Source organism: Zeus faber (genome assembly GCF_960531495.2).
Source record: "Zeus faber genome assembly, chromosome: 20".
NCBI lineage: Eukaryota > Metazoa > Chordata > Actinopteri > Zeiformes > Zeidae > Zeus > Zeus faber.
The window spans coordinates 17,820,210-17,834,192 of NC_137207.1; the positions used below are offsets into that span (position 1 = coordinate 17,820,210).

General features: G+C 47.6%; 1 protein-coding gene across 1 annotated transcript in view; it reads right to left on the reverse strand.

Moving 5' to 3' along the window:
- Window positions 1–9,674, reverse strand: part of LOC307245373 (disks large homolog 5-like) — a 35,563-nt gene extending 25,889 nt beyond the window's left edge. Inside the window, exons 1-5 of the mRNA XM_080020925.1 lie at window positions 9,562–9,674; window positions 3,711–3,779; window positions 3,031–3,184; window positions 2,521–2,670; window positions 835–1,018 (exon numbers count right to left, since the gene is read on the reverse strand). Of these exons, the coding sequence (XP_079877051.1) occupies window positions 835–1,018; window positions 2,521–2,670; window positions 3,031–3,184; window positions 3,711–3,779; window positions 9,562–9,652 (648 nt within the window). The 5' untranslated portion in view covers window positions 9,653–9,674. The remainder of the gene's footprint in view (window positions 1–834; window positions 1,019–2,520; window positions 2,671–3,030; window positions 3,185–3,710; window positions 3,780–9,561) is intronic.
- Between the last annotated feature and the right edge of the window lie 4,309 nt (window positions 9,675–13,983).

A 13,983-nucleotide genomic window follows, 5' to 3' on the forward strand; every position in this document is an offset into this window, starting at 1 on the left:
ACAACAATGACTCTTCATCTCTCTAACTTTACTATTAGACGGGTGCGGAGGTTTGGACTAATTCATATCTAATGATAAAGACCTATAGAGACTATATCTTATTAAATGTTGTCAGTGGTCTAATGTGTATCAAAATTGAGGATCCTTGATATGACGAAGGTTTAGAATCACTGGATAAGAAGATGATACAAATAGCCATCAGAACACCAAACAGCTAGTGTGGACAGGAGGGGGGCCACACCCACTGAGACCTGAAGAGCATCCCAGGATCTGAGATCGTCACAGTGAAGCCCGGTTTGGGCCGACATCATGTGCTCATTTGACTGAGGCTGAATTGCGGTTTTCCTAATCATGGTATAACGCTCGCAAACTCTGAGGCATGGAGGCAATAAGGCGTGTATCGTTTACCCTCCGTATCAGAATGCCATAGAAGGCATTCCCCATGCTCATGTAAGGTATTGCAGACACTTAACAATCGGACCCTCCTGGCTGTAATGAGGCCGGGACTATGTCACGCACGGCCACGGCTGCCGATGTGAGGTTAGGTCATCCGTCTAATTTGAAAGAAATCCCTGATATGCGGAGACTTTTGAGAAACGGCTCCGTCTGACCCAGTTTCTATGGATGAAGTCGCCGGCTCGGAAGTAATGGCCGCGCGAGGGGCAAATAACATGCCTTCCGTCCCAAATGTCAGGGCTTGAAAGGTTGATTGCATATCGAGGGAGGGCAAGTGTGTGTTCATCTGCGTACGTTGTTCCTACACAATACCGTTGCGTGTTTTTCCCCCTCCGTGCCTCGAAGACCGAAGGGGCGAGGAGCGCCTGGAGGCTCTACCTGCTGGTGCAGCGTCCTCATGTCGGCCACCTCCCTCTGGTCCTCGTCGTGCAGCCTCCGCAGCTCGTCGCAGGCCTGCTTGACGTGGCCGTGCTCACGGACCAGCTGGATGTTGTCTTGCCTCAGCGCCTCCAGCTCCTCCTTCAGCTGGGCCTGCTCGCTCGCCAGGCGGCCATGCAGCGTGCTGGGGGGCGGCGGCGCAGACCACGGGGACAAACCGTTAAGGCTCCATCTTCGAGCACCCGCAGAATGCATGCATGGGGTTTCGACCTTCGTTTCCCAAAATACGCGCACTCGAAAGATCTGCAAGGCTAGATTGAGGAAATCACTAAGGAACCACAGAGGGATCGACGGGGAGATCATTGAGGAAACACTTGAGGGGAGCAACCAAGGGACCACTGAGGAGCCAAGGAGGAATCACAGACGAACCACTGAGGAACCACTGAGGAGAAAAGGGGAAGCAGACCGTTTTAGCAGCGACCTCCGACAGTAATGGAAGTTGTAATAGAAAAACCTGCACTGTAATACATAATCGTATTTCTGTTGAAAAGTGAGAATCAGAACAACAGAGTATAAATATGATAATAAATATATGTTGTTGCATATTAATAATTACTGCTGTGGAATTATTATTCATGTTGCCGGCCAGTTAAAAAAAAAAACAGGCTTTGGAGCCGCCTCAGTGGAATGGGAGTTTTGCGCGACTTAACTCCCCCATTCCATACAGCAATATAACTGGGTGGCAACCAAGCTATAGTATTAATAAAACAAAAAAAATGAAATTCTAAGTAGTAAAGAGACCAAGCAATCTTGCTTTTCTATGAGTGTTGTCTCTTCTGCAAGGTAACATAGGCCAATTTCCTAACTGTACCAAATATGATGGTGAGTATGATGAGCGCACAACATAGGTTCGTAGTATACTGTGTATATATAAGTTTGTATATAATAGTTCTTTGGTGTGAACGGGTGACGGCAAATAGAATACTTTCTTTTCTTTCCGTTGCGCTAAGGGGGCGCAGAGGGAGAGGCTTAAACATGGTAATAATCCGTCATCTGTCCTGCTTGCTCGGCGACCAGCTGTTTGGTTCCCTTTGCTTCGGAGTGAGTCTACGGGCATCATTAAATCACACAAATGGACCAGCCTGCTCTTCCCCACCGTCAGGTCGCCACAGCTTATTTCACGGGACAGCAAATGCTCCCTTGGTAGCATTATCCCGATGGCACAGATGCCGTGCCGTGCCCACTGTGCTGCGATAATGATTACGGAGCATGCTTTCGGAATGATCCACTGCCACCACCCTCCCCCAGGACAAAATGTGGCTTATAGGGGAGTAAGTGTGTGAGCATGGTCTTAGCCTTTTCCCACTGGTTTTAAGAGAGATGAAACTGTTAATAAAGTTGAAGAGTCTTGGGATTCACAAAAAATAAAAAGGAATCACAGTGATGTTAACTGTTGACAGCACAAAAGGCCTTTCTCCGGAAGAAAAATCTGTTTTCCGCAATCTGCTGCAACTGTGTCATAGAAGGGACAATATACAGAATGTAATCCTGCAGGCTGAGTGCTAGAACACGCAACACAGAGAAGGGAAAAAATAAATAAATAACAGGGGAAAAAAAAAACCAAAAAAAAAACCTGCTGTCCACTGAAAAATTGAAGAAGGCGCCGTGCGGCGGCTCCCTACTCACTGGTAGAAGTCGGCCTTCTTCACAGCCTCCTCGCACCTCTTCAGGGTACTGCTGTGCTGGTTCTGCAGGGACTGCAGGTCCGCCATCGCCTTCATGCACTGCAGCTTGAGACGCTCGTAGTCCTGACCCGCCCTGGAGTTGGGTCTGTCCCTGAGGGGGAGGGGGGCAAATCGGTGAAATGCATAGAAAAAGAAGACACCACAAGGGAGGATGGCTGCGGCATAACAGAGATAAAAGCATGCCGACTTGGTGCTTATGGGAACAGGGGGAAGAGGAGTGTCATTAAAATTGCATGCTCACCCCCTTGTTTGAGTCGAGCATACTTGCAAGCAAATTTGCGTCACGTTGAGTACCTCCTCAGCGTTTTTACTTTTTAAAAGCTGCTTTTAAAAGTTGGCAGAGGAGAGGAACCCATCGACTCGCTGGGTTCGGGGGGGAACAGCGGGTCCCATTGTGTGCGTTCCCATGAATGTATTTGGTTTTTATATTGGGGGTGGGGGAGGGTGTTACCTGCAGTCGTCGAAGGTGGTGCCCGGCGACGCGAGGGCAAGCCGCTTGCGGAGGTCGTCCCTCTCGCGCGTCACCTGCCTCAGCTGGAACAGCACCATCTCCATCTTCTCGCTCATCTGGCGGCTCTCGGTGTGGCCAGGCGGCGGGGACGAGGCTGGGGGGGGCGAACCTGTAGATGTCAGCAAGTCACTGGTGGCATGGGCAATTCATAAGGCCAAGCGGGCAGGCGGGGACGATTTACATATGAAACTGCCGGAGGCCTCCCTGAGGCAGAACGACATCTCTGGTTTCCAAGAAACTGAAAGGTTAAGCCATTCCTTGATGAAAACAAGGAGGTTGTTTTAATTTTACCATCATTCTTCTACTTGTTAACCTCCATTAATGCTTGAAGGTGCACAGGAGGCAGGTGGGTTTTCCTTGTGCTCAGGCCGGACATTCCACTTGCTCAAGGAGGACATCAAAAGTCATCTTATGCCCTTCAGCCAATTATCTTATCTTTATAAAATATATTATGTCAAACGATCACTTGGAGAGGAGAGAAGGGAAAAAAAAAAAAAAAAAAAAAAAAAAACAACATAGGAAGGGGTGCTTTGGAGGTGCTTTTTGGCTCCGCAGATCATCCTTTTTTCCAATAAGTTTTACCAGTGTACAGTATCTAGTTCCATTGGCGATCAACTCACCCACACTGCTGAGAGAGCTGCTGCTTTCTGAGTCAGACGGCATTGTGGACAAGACACTGTAGGTGGACCCTGTGGGGGGGGTGGCAAAAAAAAAAAAAAACATCAAAGTCAGTCCCAAATCAGCGCTCGCTCCGCTCCTGCATCCCGGTCAGATGAGCACCTCCAGCATTGTATTGCACATCAAGGCTCGTGGCTTGGGTTACGTTCGGGAAGGGGATTTCGTCAAACAGTCAGAAAGCTGGTCAGAGGGAATAATAAGGTGGGACTTTCCCCGTCTCAGGATGACGGCCCTGTGGAACCAACAGCACTGTGTGGCTAATTATCGGCAGCTTGAATGTGGCCCTGTACGGGGCCCCCAAAGACGCTCTGCACGGCGGAGTCTGAGGGACGCCTTTTCATCTCCTCTGACAACACCACAGTGTAGCCCCTCTTCCTTTAATGGCTTAAAGCAGAAACTGGAGTAGTTATTTGAGAAAATAAAAACAATTCAAAATGGTAATCCATAAGATTATTATTAATTTCTGTTTTTGAGCATACTTTTTTGCCTGGCACTTTAAGAAACGGCCATTCAATGTAGGAGTTATGCATCTCCTCCTCTCTATTCCGTTTTGATGAACAATCACAAGAAGGCATACTTTAAAGAAAATTAATTGACCATCTTATACCCTATTATTTAGACTGTGCCAAAAACCCGGTAACACCCGCTAACATCTGGCATTTTTCATTAGTGGGAAAGGTTAAACCCGGGTTTCAGTCCTGGGACAAATGACCCTGCAATAGTCACAGGTTTTTAATCGGCCCCAGCTCCAATCAGCTCTGATGTAAACATGACAACCGGGCCGACCTGCATATTTTAGCCCCTTTACCGACACGATCGGACGCACGTTGAAGTTCCGGACATTGCCATATAAATAGACAGGAATATCCCTAACCCGAAAGAGCCCTAACCCTGTATCATTTGATCATTTTGTATCTGATTTAGAATCCAAAATGAAAATCAGAAGTTATTGACTTGTTTTCCCCTGCACGCTGGACCATGAAATGTTTTGAGTGTGGGGACCCCTCCGTGGGGACCACAGCAGAGAACCCCCACGCTCACTGCCGGGCTCCGAACAACTACAGCACCGCCCCGAGGCGGTCTCTGAACCGGAGGAGCGTCTTCGCTCAGTCCCGAAGGTCCGGCATCGAGCGCTGCCGGTGCGGGCATGGAGATTCCATGATGCTTCTACTGTTTCCCCAAATCACAATGGCAATGGGAAAGGCGCCAATCGCCTATTTTTAGCGGGTTTATTACAGTGAAGGGGGTAAAAATTGTGTTTCAAATTGAGTTCCAGGACTTGCAGTGTAATCCACCCAACACGGACGATTTCATGGATTGCCACTTCAAACATTTAAGATATGTTATGAGTAGGACACACATCGCCCAAACCATGGTACACGCCAATCTTGAGAAAACCTGTTCTTGCCACTTTATTTTCTTCTCCAACTCAGCCTAAACATAAAGTTTAACGTGAAGTTCGTAGAAAAGGTGGACGTCTGAATCCTCTGAACAAGCTCCGGGGCGTTCTGATGACACCTTGTCTTTTAAAAACCTTTCGTGTGCGGGCCATATACATCCAAAATGCTCCGCGCGAAGGTGCCGTGGGCACTTCTTTAAAAACTCTGAACGAGGCTCTGGGATGAACAGCTGATCGGTTCGGTCAAATCAGCAGCTCCCACCCTTGATATAAGTCCTCACGCTCAACCAGCAGCGGCAGCAGCTTGATAAACGATCCCATTTACCCGCATCCCAGCACTCTAAATCAATCCCTGGCTGGCTGTGTTCCCGCAAGCTAAAAGGAGACTGTGGGTTTGATTAAAACTGGAGGGAACCCAACTAAAATGGCTTGCCCCTCCATTTTTTCCCATCGCAGGACTGAAAGAAAGAAAGAAAGACAGAAAAAAAAAAAGTGATGTGTCTCAGGAACCGTGGCATCCCATGGATCAAGCACTCTTTGTTCTCGCTCGAGCTTAAGTTTCCCATGAGTCTGTTTGAGCAGAGACAGAGTGTCACAATGGGCAAGGTTCACTGTGGCGCGGCTCGCTCACGTTGCCGTTTTTTGGTGGAAGTCATGTGACCTGGATCTGAACTGCGCCCCCCCCCCTACCCCTGAGTCTCACCGCAATGCTATCTCATGCGGGGCCCCGATCACTCGCCGCACCGTGCTGACTGGGCCTTAAATGTTTAGCAGGGGGGAAAAGGGAAACTCGGGGGGGAAAAAAAAAAAAGGAAAAAGAAAACCCTGCCTTAAGGAATGATAAGCTCATTTTCAGAGCTGCACATTTTCAAGAGCAGTTTCAAACTTACCCGCAGCCATCACCAACCCTCAGCCAGCGACTCAAAACCCCTGTTCTGTGCCACTCTAACAGCCAGAAAGAGAAAACATTTGAATCTGTGAAGCTCCCAGGACAAGCTCCCCAAGCTCCTCTCCTGATCACAAAGGAGAGATTCTGCAGCCGCATGATGATTTGGCACAAAAAAAAAAAAAAAAAAAAAAAACAACACAGCAATGCTGGAGAATTATTTCAACTTTTGATCACACACACACACACACACACACACACACACACACACACACACACACACACACACACACACACACACACACACACACACACACACACACACACACACACACACACACACACACACACACACACACACGATATGAGCTATTTGCAGAAGTCCACATCAGCCTCAAAGCCCCCTGACAAATCCCAGTTCAGAGTCTGGCTAATTTTCTTCCTGGTTTCAGGAAAACTTCCGAAATAACATCCTGAAATGTGTCCTTAAGGATCTTCACGTCACTTAGCTGGCCATGGCTCAATTACACCAAAAAAGGCATTAAATCAGGGACCATCGTGGACTCTCCGACCCACCTAGGAGTCAAACCCGTAAAAAGAGATGGAGGCGGCGAGGCCCGTGCACGTAGCAGACGGGGGGGGAAAACACACACCCACCCCTCCTGATGCGCCACCGTCTTTTTGTGCGAGAGCAACAACGCTCGGGAAACAAAAAGGTCTTTGCTTCCGAGCCCCGGAGCTACGGTTAAATATAAAACGGCGGGTATCTCTTGTTGATTAAGAATGAAACAAAGTGCCCCCCGGCTTTAACAACCCCGCCCCCCCCTATCCTTTCATTCTATGAACACATGCCGTTTCAAGACACAAGCTTTATCAATGCAACCGGTCGTTTCATATAATTTTATAGGCCAAACCCATGTTGACGCTGAGATTCAGAGCATGTAATGGAATTTAACTTGGGATAGAATGGCTCTTCCTTGCCATGCCTCCTTTCCCCTAACAGTCCTGATTTCATCGACTATCTGGCCTCGCCGAGCCTTGCAGGTCCGGGTTGCGGGCTCAGAGTCGACTGGGGGGTGCGGGGTGACAGCGGTCGATTGAGAGCGCGCGTCGACGACGAGCGACTGCTTTCCCTTCGGGGCTGGTCTGCAGGAACCTGTCCGCCCGGTAGCGCACAAGCAGCGGCTCAGCCCCCACTGGAGGTTTGCGTGCACGCTGAGAAGGCATTAAAAGACAAAACAAAAAAAAACAAGAAAAAATAAAATAAATAAAACGGGGGTCGATCAATAGCCCTCTTTCTGCAGGCAAGAGTGAGCCTCTCCGCAAAATGCCCCCTTCACCGACTAAATATTGAGCTACATCCAGGATACAGTTTCATGTATCGTTCATAATTAGCGATTTGCGGCGAGGAAGCGCCTGGAATGCCGTCAGCGTACTAATTATGACACGAGCGCTCGACAGCAAGTCAGAAGGAGGAGAAAACAAAATGGGAGTAAACAAACCAGACTTGCAAATGAGAAAGTGCGTCACAGGTTGCCCGAGTTAAATGTCATGTGCCATTGTGGACACTTTGTTCACCCCCCCGCTCTGTCATGAGCCGCTGCAGTCGGACAAGGAATTCAGTCTTTAGTTCAAGGAGGAGGAGGAGGAGGGCGTCGGTTTAGAGGTTACAAATCAGGACATTGGCCATTAGCCTCGAATCAGAAACTACTGTATTTCCCCCGCCCTGTGTGTGGGGTAGCGGTAGGGGAGCAGTTTTTTGAAGACACTAGAGTATCTGGACGGGAGCAGGCAGAAACATTACCCCCAAATTACACTGAAAGCGGTGTGTGTGTGTGTGTGTGTGTGTGTGTGTGTGTGTGTGTGTGTGTGTGTGTGTGTGTGTGTGTGGGGGGGGGGGGGGGGGGGGGTAAAGACAACTCAAAATAGAATTACCCCAGAGGCTGCGATATGAGGCCATCATCCTCTCCTCGACATGAAAGTACCAGCCAGCAGATTGAAAGTAACAAAAAACACATAATTATAGTGTGACTTAACCAGATGTGTGTGGTTGGGTTCACTGAATGACGGAGAGATCATTCCCTTTAGGTTCAAATGGGCAATTCCTCCATTTATTCTCTTATATCCAACTTGCACACTCCAATCGATGTAAAACGCTGTGTGCCAGAGTATCCTAAACGACGCGGTCGACCATGACAACTCAAAAGAGACGGAAACAGGGATCTTGCTCTCCACAACGCCTGGCTCAATATGTTAAAGGGTGATTTAGGCATTTCCCCAGCATCCTGGAAGATGATTTGATTGTTTTGGGAAATTTTTTAACCTCCGTTCAAGGCGGCCCGACCCACTCGTTTCTCAACAATCCCCGCCCTGGGATACTGTATTCATTATGCGGGACACGCCGGGGGAATTTTGCAACCCGGGTCGAGCAATACTCTACTCCGCGATATTAAAGTCAGTGTTTCATGCAGCTCATGAGCTTTCTCAAGTTGATTACATCATGACAAGGGGTTGTACTGACACCGGTGATGCAGCAGCCACAGGTTCATATAAAAACATATGCAACTTTCCCCACATTGATTACTTCAGTTCTGTCAAGCCATTAAATACTTAAAAAAAAAAAAAACCAAACTACCAGTCTGTGCTTTTACAGGGGGGCGGTGTGAACTGGGCCTTTCGTCACATGATTGTGAGATAGAAACACACACACACACACACACACACACACACACACACACACACACACACACACACACAGAGTAAGGTACTGTCCTTCATCAAGTTGTCACATTGTCAATACAGTGAATGATGAATCAAACTCAGTGGAATCACAGCAAAACTGAAAGTAATGAGTCAGTGGATGGACCTAGAAACACTGCTTCAATTCGTGAAACCGACTATATACTTTAGGTTCTGAACTTAAAATCGAATTTCTTCAAACTTTTGACTTGAAAGAACCTAAAATACACAGACGCTTACAATAAACACACACACACACACACACACACACACACACTATATCCAATGACTCCAATGGGAGTTTTATTTCTGAAATTAAGGCACCAAACATCTTAATTTGGACTTGCATCCGTCACAATTATTACATAATCGCGTAAAATATTTTGAGAAAATCCTTTTGATTCTCTTCAATCACATGTTTCCAAATGTCTACGGGGACTTTCAAACCAATGAGTGTCGGAAAAGTAAATAAAAGTAAATAATGTGAATTCGGTGAGTTTGCGTCACTTTCCATTGACTTCCCAATTTGCAAAAAGGTAAACAAGTATTTTTACGCTATTATGTTTTCTCGTATGCAACTACGAGAACGAATAGTGTAGAAATACCACACAGAATAGAAAAGGTCACACTACTAGAGTGGTATAAAATAAAAGAAAGAATAGTTAAAACCAAATTTAAAAAAAAAAAGAAAAAACAAAAACAAAACAGCCAAAAGTACAATAGCATCGTCAACTCAAATGTCACGATCCCCCACAGGGTCACGTCTCACCGGAGGCATCCACCGCCCGGTCCGCATCCGCGATGGACTCCAACAAGTCGTGGTGACACCGGTCCAGCAGCTCCTTGTGTTCGGGCTCCATCCCCCCCACCACCACCACCAGCAGCAGCACCACCCCCCGAAGTGAACTTTTTTTAAAGCCCGGCTGAGGCAGCGCTCAGCCCGAACCGCAGGAGACACAAGGAGCCATGTTTGTTGCCAGAGGCTGCGGACCGCACAAGGAAATAGGAACACATTCTCTGCCCGCCCGCCGCCCGCCGCTCCCTCGTCCTCGCCGCCGGAGAAACTTCGGGCGGGACTCGCTCGTGTCGTTCCGCGGACGATGGCGACGGACCTTCCCCGCACTCGGGCTCCGCGCTCCGGGCTACATGTTGGGAAGAAGGGCTCCAACTCTTTGGGAAGTCTTCGCCGTGCGCCCGCGAACTAGTGACGCGCGACTCGCGGGGCGACCCGTCCGCGGCGAACGAGTCGGGGGAAACCGGTCGTCGACGCCGTGGGCCGAATTTGTGACATCACAACGCGCGCGGGGAGCCCGACGTTGGCCACTTTCCGTGACTTTTCCTCCGTCGCATAGTGTTTGATAACAAATAAAAAAAAATAAAATGAAATAAATACTCCAAAAAAAAACCAATCGATTTATTGACAGTGGACACGGTGGCGGCTCACAGTGACGTTAGTGACGTCATTCCAGCCGGTCACGCTCTGCCACAGTGGGGCTCCCGGTCGTGGCGCCGTTTGAGCGTTTTCGCGTGGGACGGCCGAGCCTCCGCGGGAGCGGGTGAGACCCGTGCCGCGTCGCCGTCACCCCGTCGGATCCGACCTCGACTCGGTGTAACGGCTCTTTTTTTTTATTATTATTATTATTATTATTATTATTTTTTAAACCGAGCGACTCGTTGGGAACCGAGTCGACAGAAACGGGTCGAGTCTCCCCGTCGCTACTACAAACTCCGCCATGTCTCACTACTTCAGCAGCTGTAGCGCTCCGCCAATCACGTCGCCCCACCACAGCCGTATAAGGCAATCGGGGGCGGGGCCCGGGAGCCGAGCCGAGGTGCGCGTCGTGGCCATATAAGGCACACGGGGCGGGGCTTGTGGCCGATCGGATTTCCGCGTCTCGGCCAATGTGAGGGGAATCGCGGGCGGGGCTTGTGTCCGGACGCACCTGTGATTGTAAGGTGAAAATGTGGAGGTGAAGTAGCTGATATTTGTGCATGCACCGCTCGGATCTCTCAATCCAACAAATAGTACGGAAAGCAATAGAGTTTTTCTTATCAATCCATCTTTGAAATAGCCTCTTTATTTTTTTCTTTATTTTCCGTTTCGCGATGACATATTGGATTTTGATTTATTTTATGTTCAGCTGCATTGATTACAATCCTTTGCGATTGTCTTTTCGCCTGCTCTATTCACTGGTGATTTTCTATCCAGACACTGTGAAAGCCTTTTGAAAAACACCTCGTAATGATGACTGGAATGTTTCTATCTATCTGGTAAAAAAAAATAAAAATAAAAAGTTCACTCAGGCAACAGTACTTTTGGCGATATTGGAGACATTTTCTGATAATAAAAAGAAACCATTCCAAACTGGGGCACACACTGAGATAGTGACATTCAACTAGAATGAAATAAATACATGTGCAATATAAAGGGTACATGACCACTGGTGTGCGGTGGGGTGGTTTAAGCAGCTACACTTGCCTTGGGTCTTGTTAAAGCAGCACTGTGTACCTTTTGGTGTTTGGGATTTGGTGCCCCGACAGTTTCTGAGTGCAAATGCAATTTTACACCACTGTCGATAAATGATAAACTTGCCGGTCAAAATGTCCGGTAATAATGCTCATTTGAAACATAGCCGCTCCACCTCCCCAACAGCGCGGGTGAGGCGGCCCGCTGGCACTCACCGGTGTTCGAAAATAAAGTATTTTATCGGACAAATTTAAACCTTATCGGTCACATTACAATAACAGTCTATGTTACAAATGCGAATATAACGCACACCTAGGTTACGGCGTCCCCTTGCACGGGCCTCCACGCTTCAGCGAGCACTCGGTCCACGGCTCCCCCCGCAGCCTCCCCCTGCTACCGGTGTAGGTACCAGATGTGCTCGGCCCGGCAGATCGGTTCGCACGGGCCCGTCAGAGGGTGGAACGATCCCCGTGGAGTGATGAAAGCGAGTGCCAGCGGCCCGCCTCGCCCGCGCTGTCGGGGCGGTGGAGCGCCTACGTTTCTTGTGAGCATGAATACCGGACATTTTGACCGGCAAGTTTATAATTTATCGTTTCTTTTATACACAACAGTAATTACCAGAGCCAAACATCGAGGAAGTGACGTTGTGTGGCAAAGCGCAACGCACTTTTCCCACGGTTTCGTACCCGAACACAGAAGTTACATAGCACAAAAACAGGCGGTCGGAGGGGCGGGGGGGTTGAAAGAGGTGCCATTCTCCATAGTACAAGTCAGTGTACCCTCAAAATGATTTTGAAGCTGTTATTTTGAGGTAAAAAAAATAGCAACATAGTGTTGCTTCAATTGGGCCCAGCAGCAGAGGGTGGCTGTGCACCCGTTGTTCATCAGAGCAACCGATGAACACGTGTTAAAATCAGCCATCCCCACACACACACACACACACAGAGGAGAGCCTTCGTCAAGACAGTGTTCCATCTGCTCCCGGCCGCGTTAAGTCTTGCCGCTCTCCCCAATGGACCGGGGCGTTTTTTACCCTCGGCGCCTGTGTCTCTGCGTCGACGAGCCCCTAGCAAAGCCGGAACCGCCACATACCCCAAATATTTTCTGTGACGTTTCTGTTGAAAAAACCTCTGCACGGAAAAAAACTGAATCCCCAAACGTCTGGAGCGCAGACGCTGTTCGACCTTGTTGACAGTGTTCTAACACGGGGGGGGGGCTTCCAGGGAGGACACAGCGCTCTCGGTGGATTTCGACTTAGCTTGTTTTGGTCAGGTTATGATACATATGTATATATATATATATTGTGAACAACCAGAATAAAGCTGTTGTAGGAAGGCTTCCCCGTACACTATATACAGCACCATCAGCTGTTTCTTCTTCCTATATGAGCTACTAATCCATCAGATCTCTAAGGAGGATTCTCGCCCGAGTCAGACGTTCACATCTGCTGAGTTGGAGATACGGAGCGAGCTTTGCTGGGTCGGAGCAAAGCAATGCAGGGACGTCGGCCCCTATAGACCTGTATGGGAAGAAAGACACAAATTCATTCCAGAGATTTGGCACATTTCGATTTGTGAAACCGCTACAATATTTTACCGCGATCCACTGAAACGGTCCCCCTCGGCCCCCTCCTCTACCCTTTGGCAGGGGTGGTATTCCTCTGAACGATTGAATTTGGCGCTGCAGGCTTCCGTCAGCTGAAGCGCTCATATCTGCTCCTCCATCTCATTATGCCTGCTTCACCTAATCCAACGTTTTGTAATTTGCGAAGTTTAAATCGGGATTATGTCCCCGGCAACCAAATGTCCCTTTAAACACACATTCTACATCGCATGCGGCTACTCGGTCCGGTGGATCAACCGATGGTCTGTATCCGTAACAATGTCGACGTCCATTCTAAAGGTGTTCCTTTTGCAAATGCGAATTTATTTCAAATTAACACATTTCGATGAACTGGAGTGCACTACTAAATGGTTTTACAGATACAGTTATGAAAATACGATCTGATTTATATTCATATTGATCTCGTCGATGGCATTTAGTAAGCACCAAGTGTTATTTTGAGACAAACGAAAGGCATTGAACTTATTAGATATTTAGAGTAGGGCTTGGCAAGAGTTCAATACACAGTAACTGTATCATCTTTAAGTGGTGTTGTGTTGTTATGGAGCTAAGATATTGTGAAGCTGTGATACACTGTTTTGGAGTTTAAAAAAAATAACTGAGGGTTAGGTCCATACCACCTAAGATTTCTCACAACACGCGGTCTGAAATATTGTCCAAGTGCTGTGGTTTGAAATCATGTGATATCAAAGAAGGATGATGAGGAGCAAATGGTGCTGGTCATTATGCTGACATTGGGATATAGTTATTGTTTTACAGTGGTGTTGTTATTGATTACTGATAGTATGATATCATGTTGTTATTATTATTATAATTGTTATAATTATTATAATTATTATTATTGTTTTCTGTACGGTATAATTTATATATATATATATATATATATATATATATATATATATATATACAATTTATTGTATTTGTTTTTTTTACAGCATGGCTGTAGTAAGGCATTGTAGTAAGCCTATATTATACCACTCACATTACACCAAACTAAAGCCTATCTCAACATACCATTTGCCACTAGTACTATAATCTTTTATCTTACCTTTCCTTATTGTGCACAACGCCCCCAACTACGACCATAAGGATATGACAAAA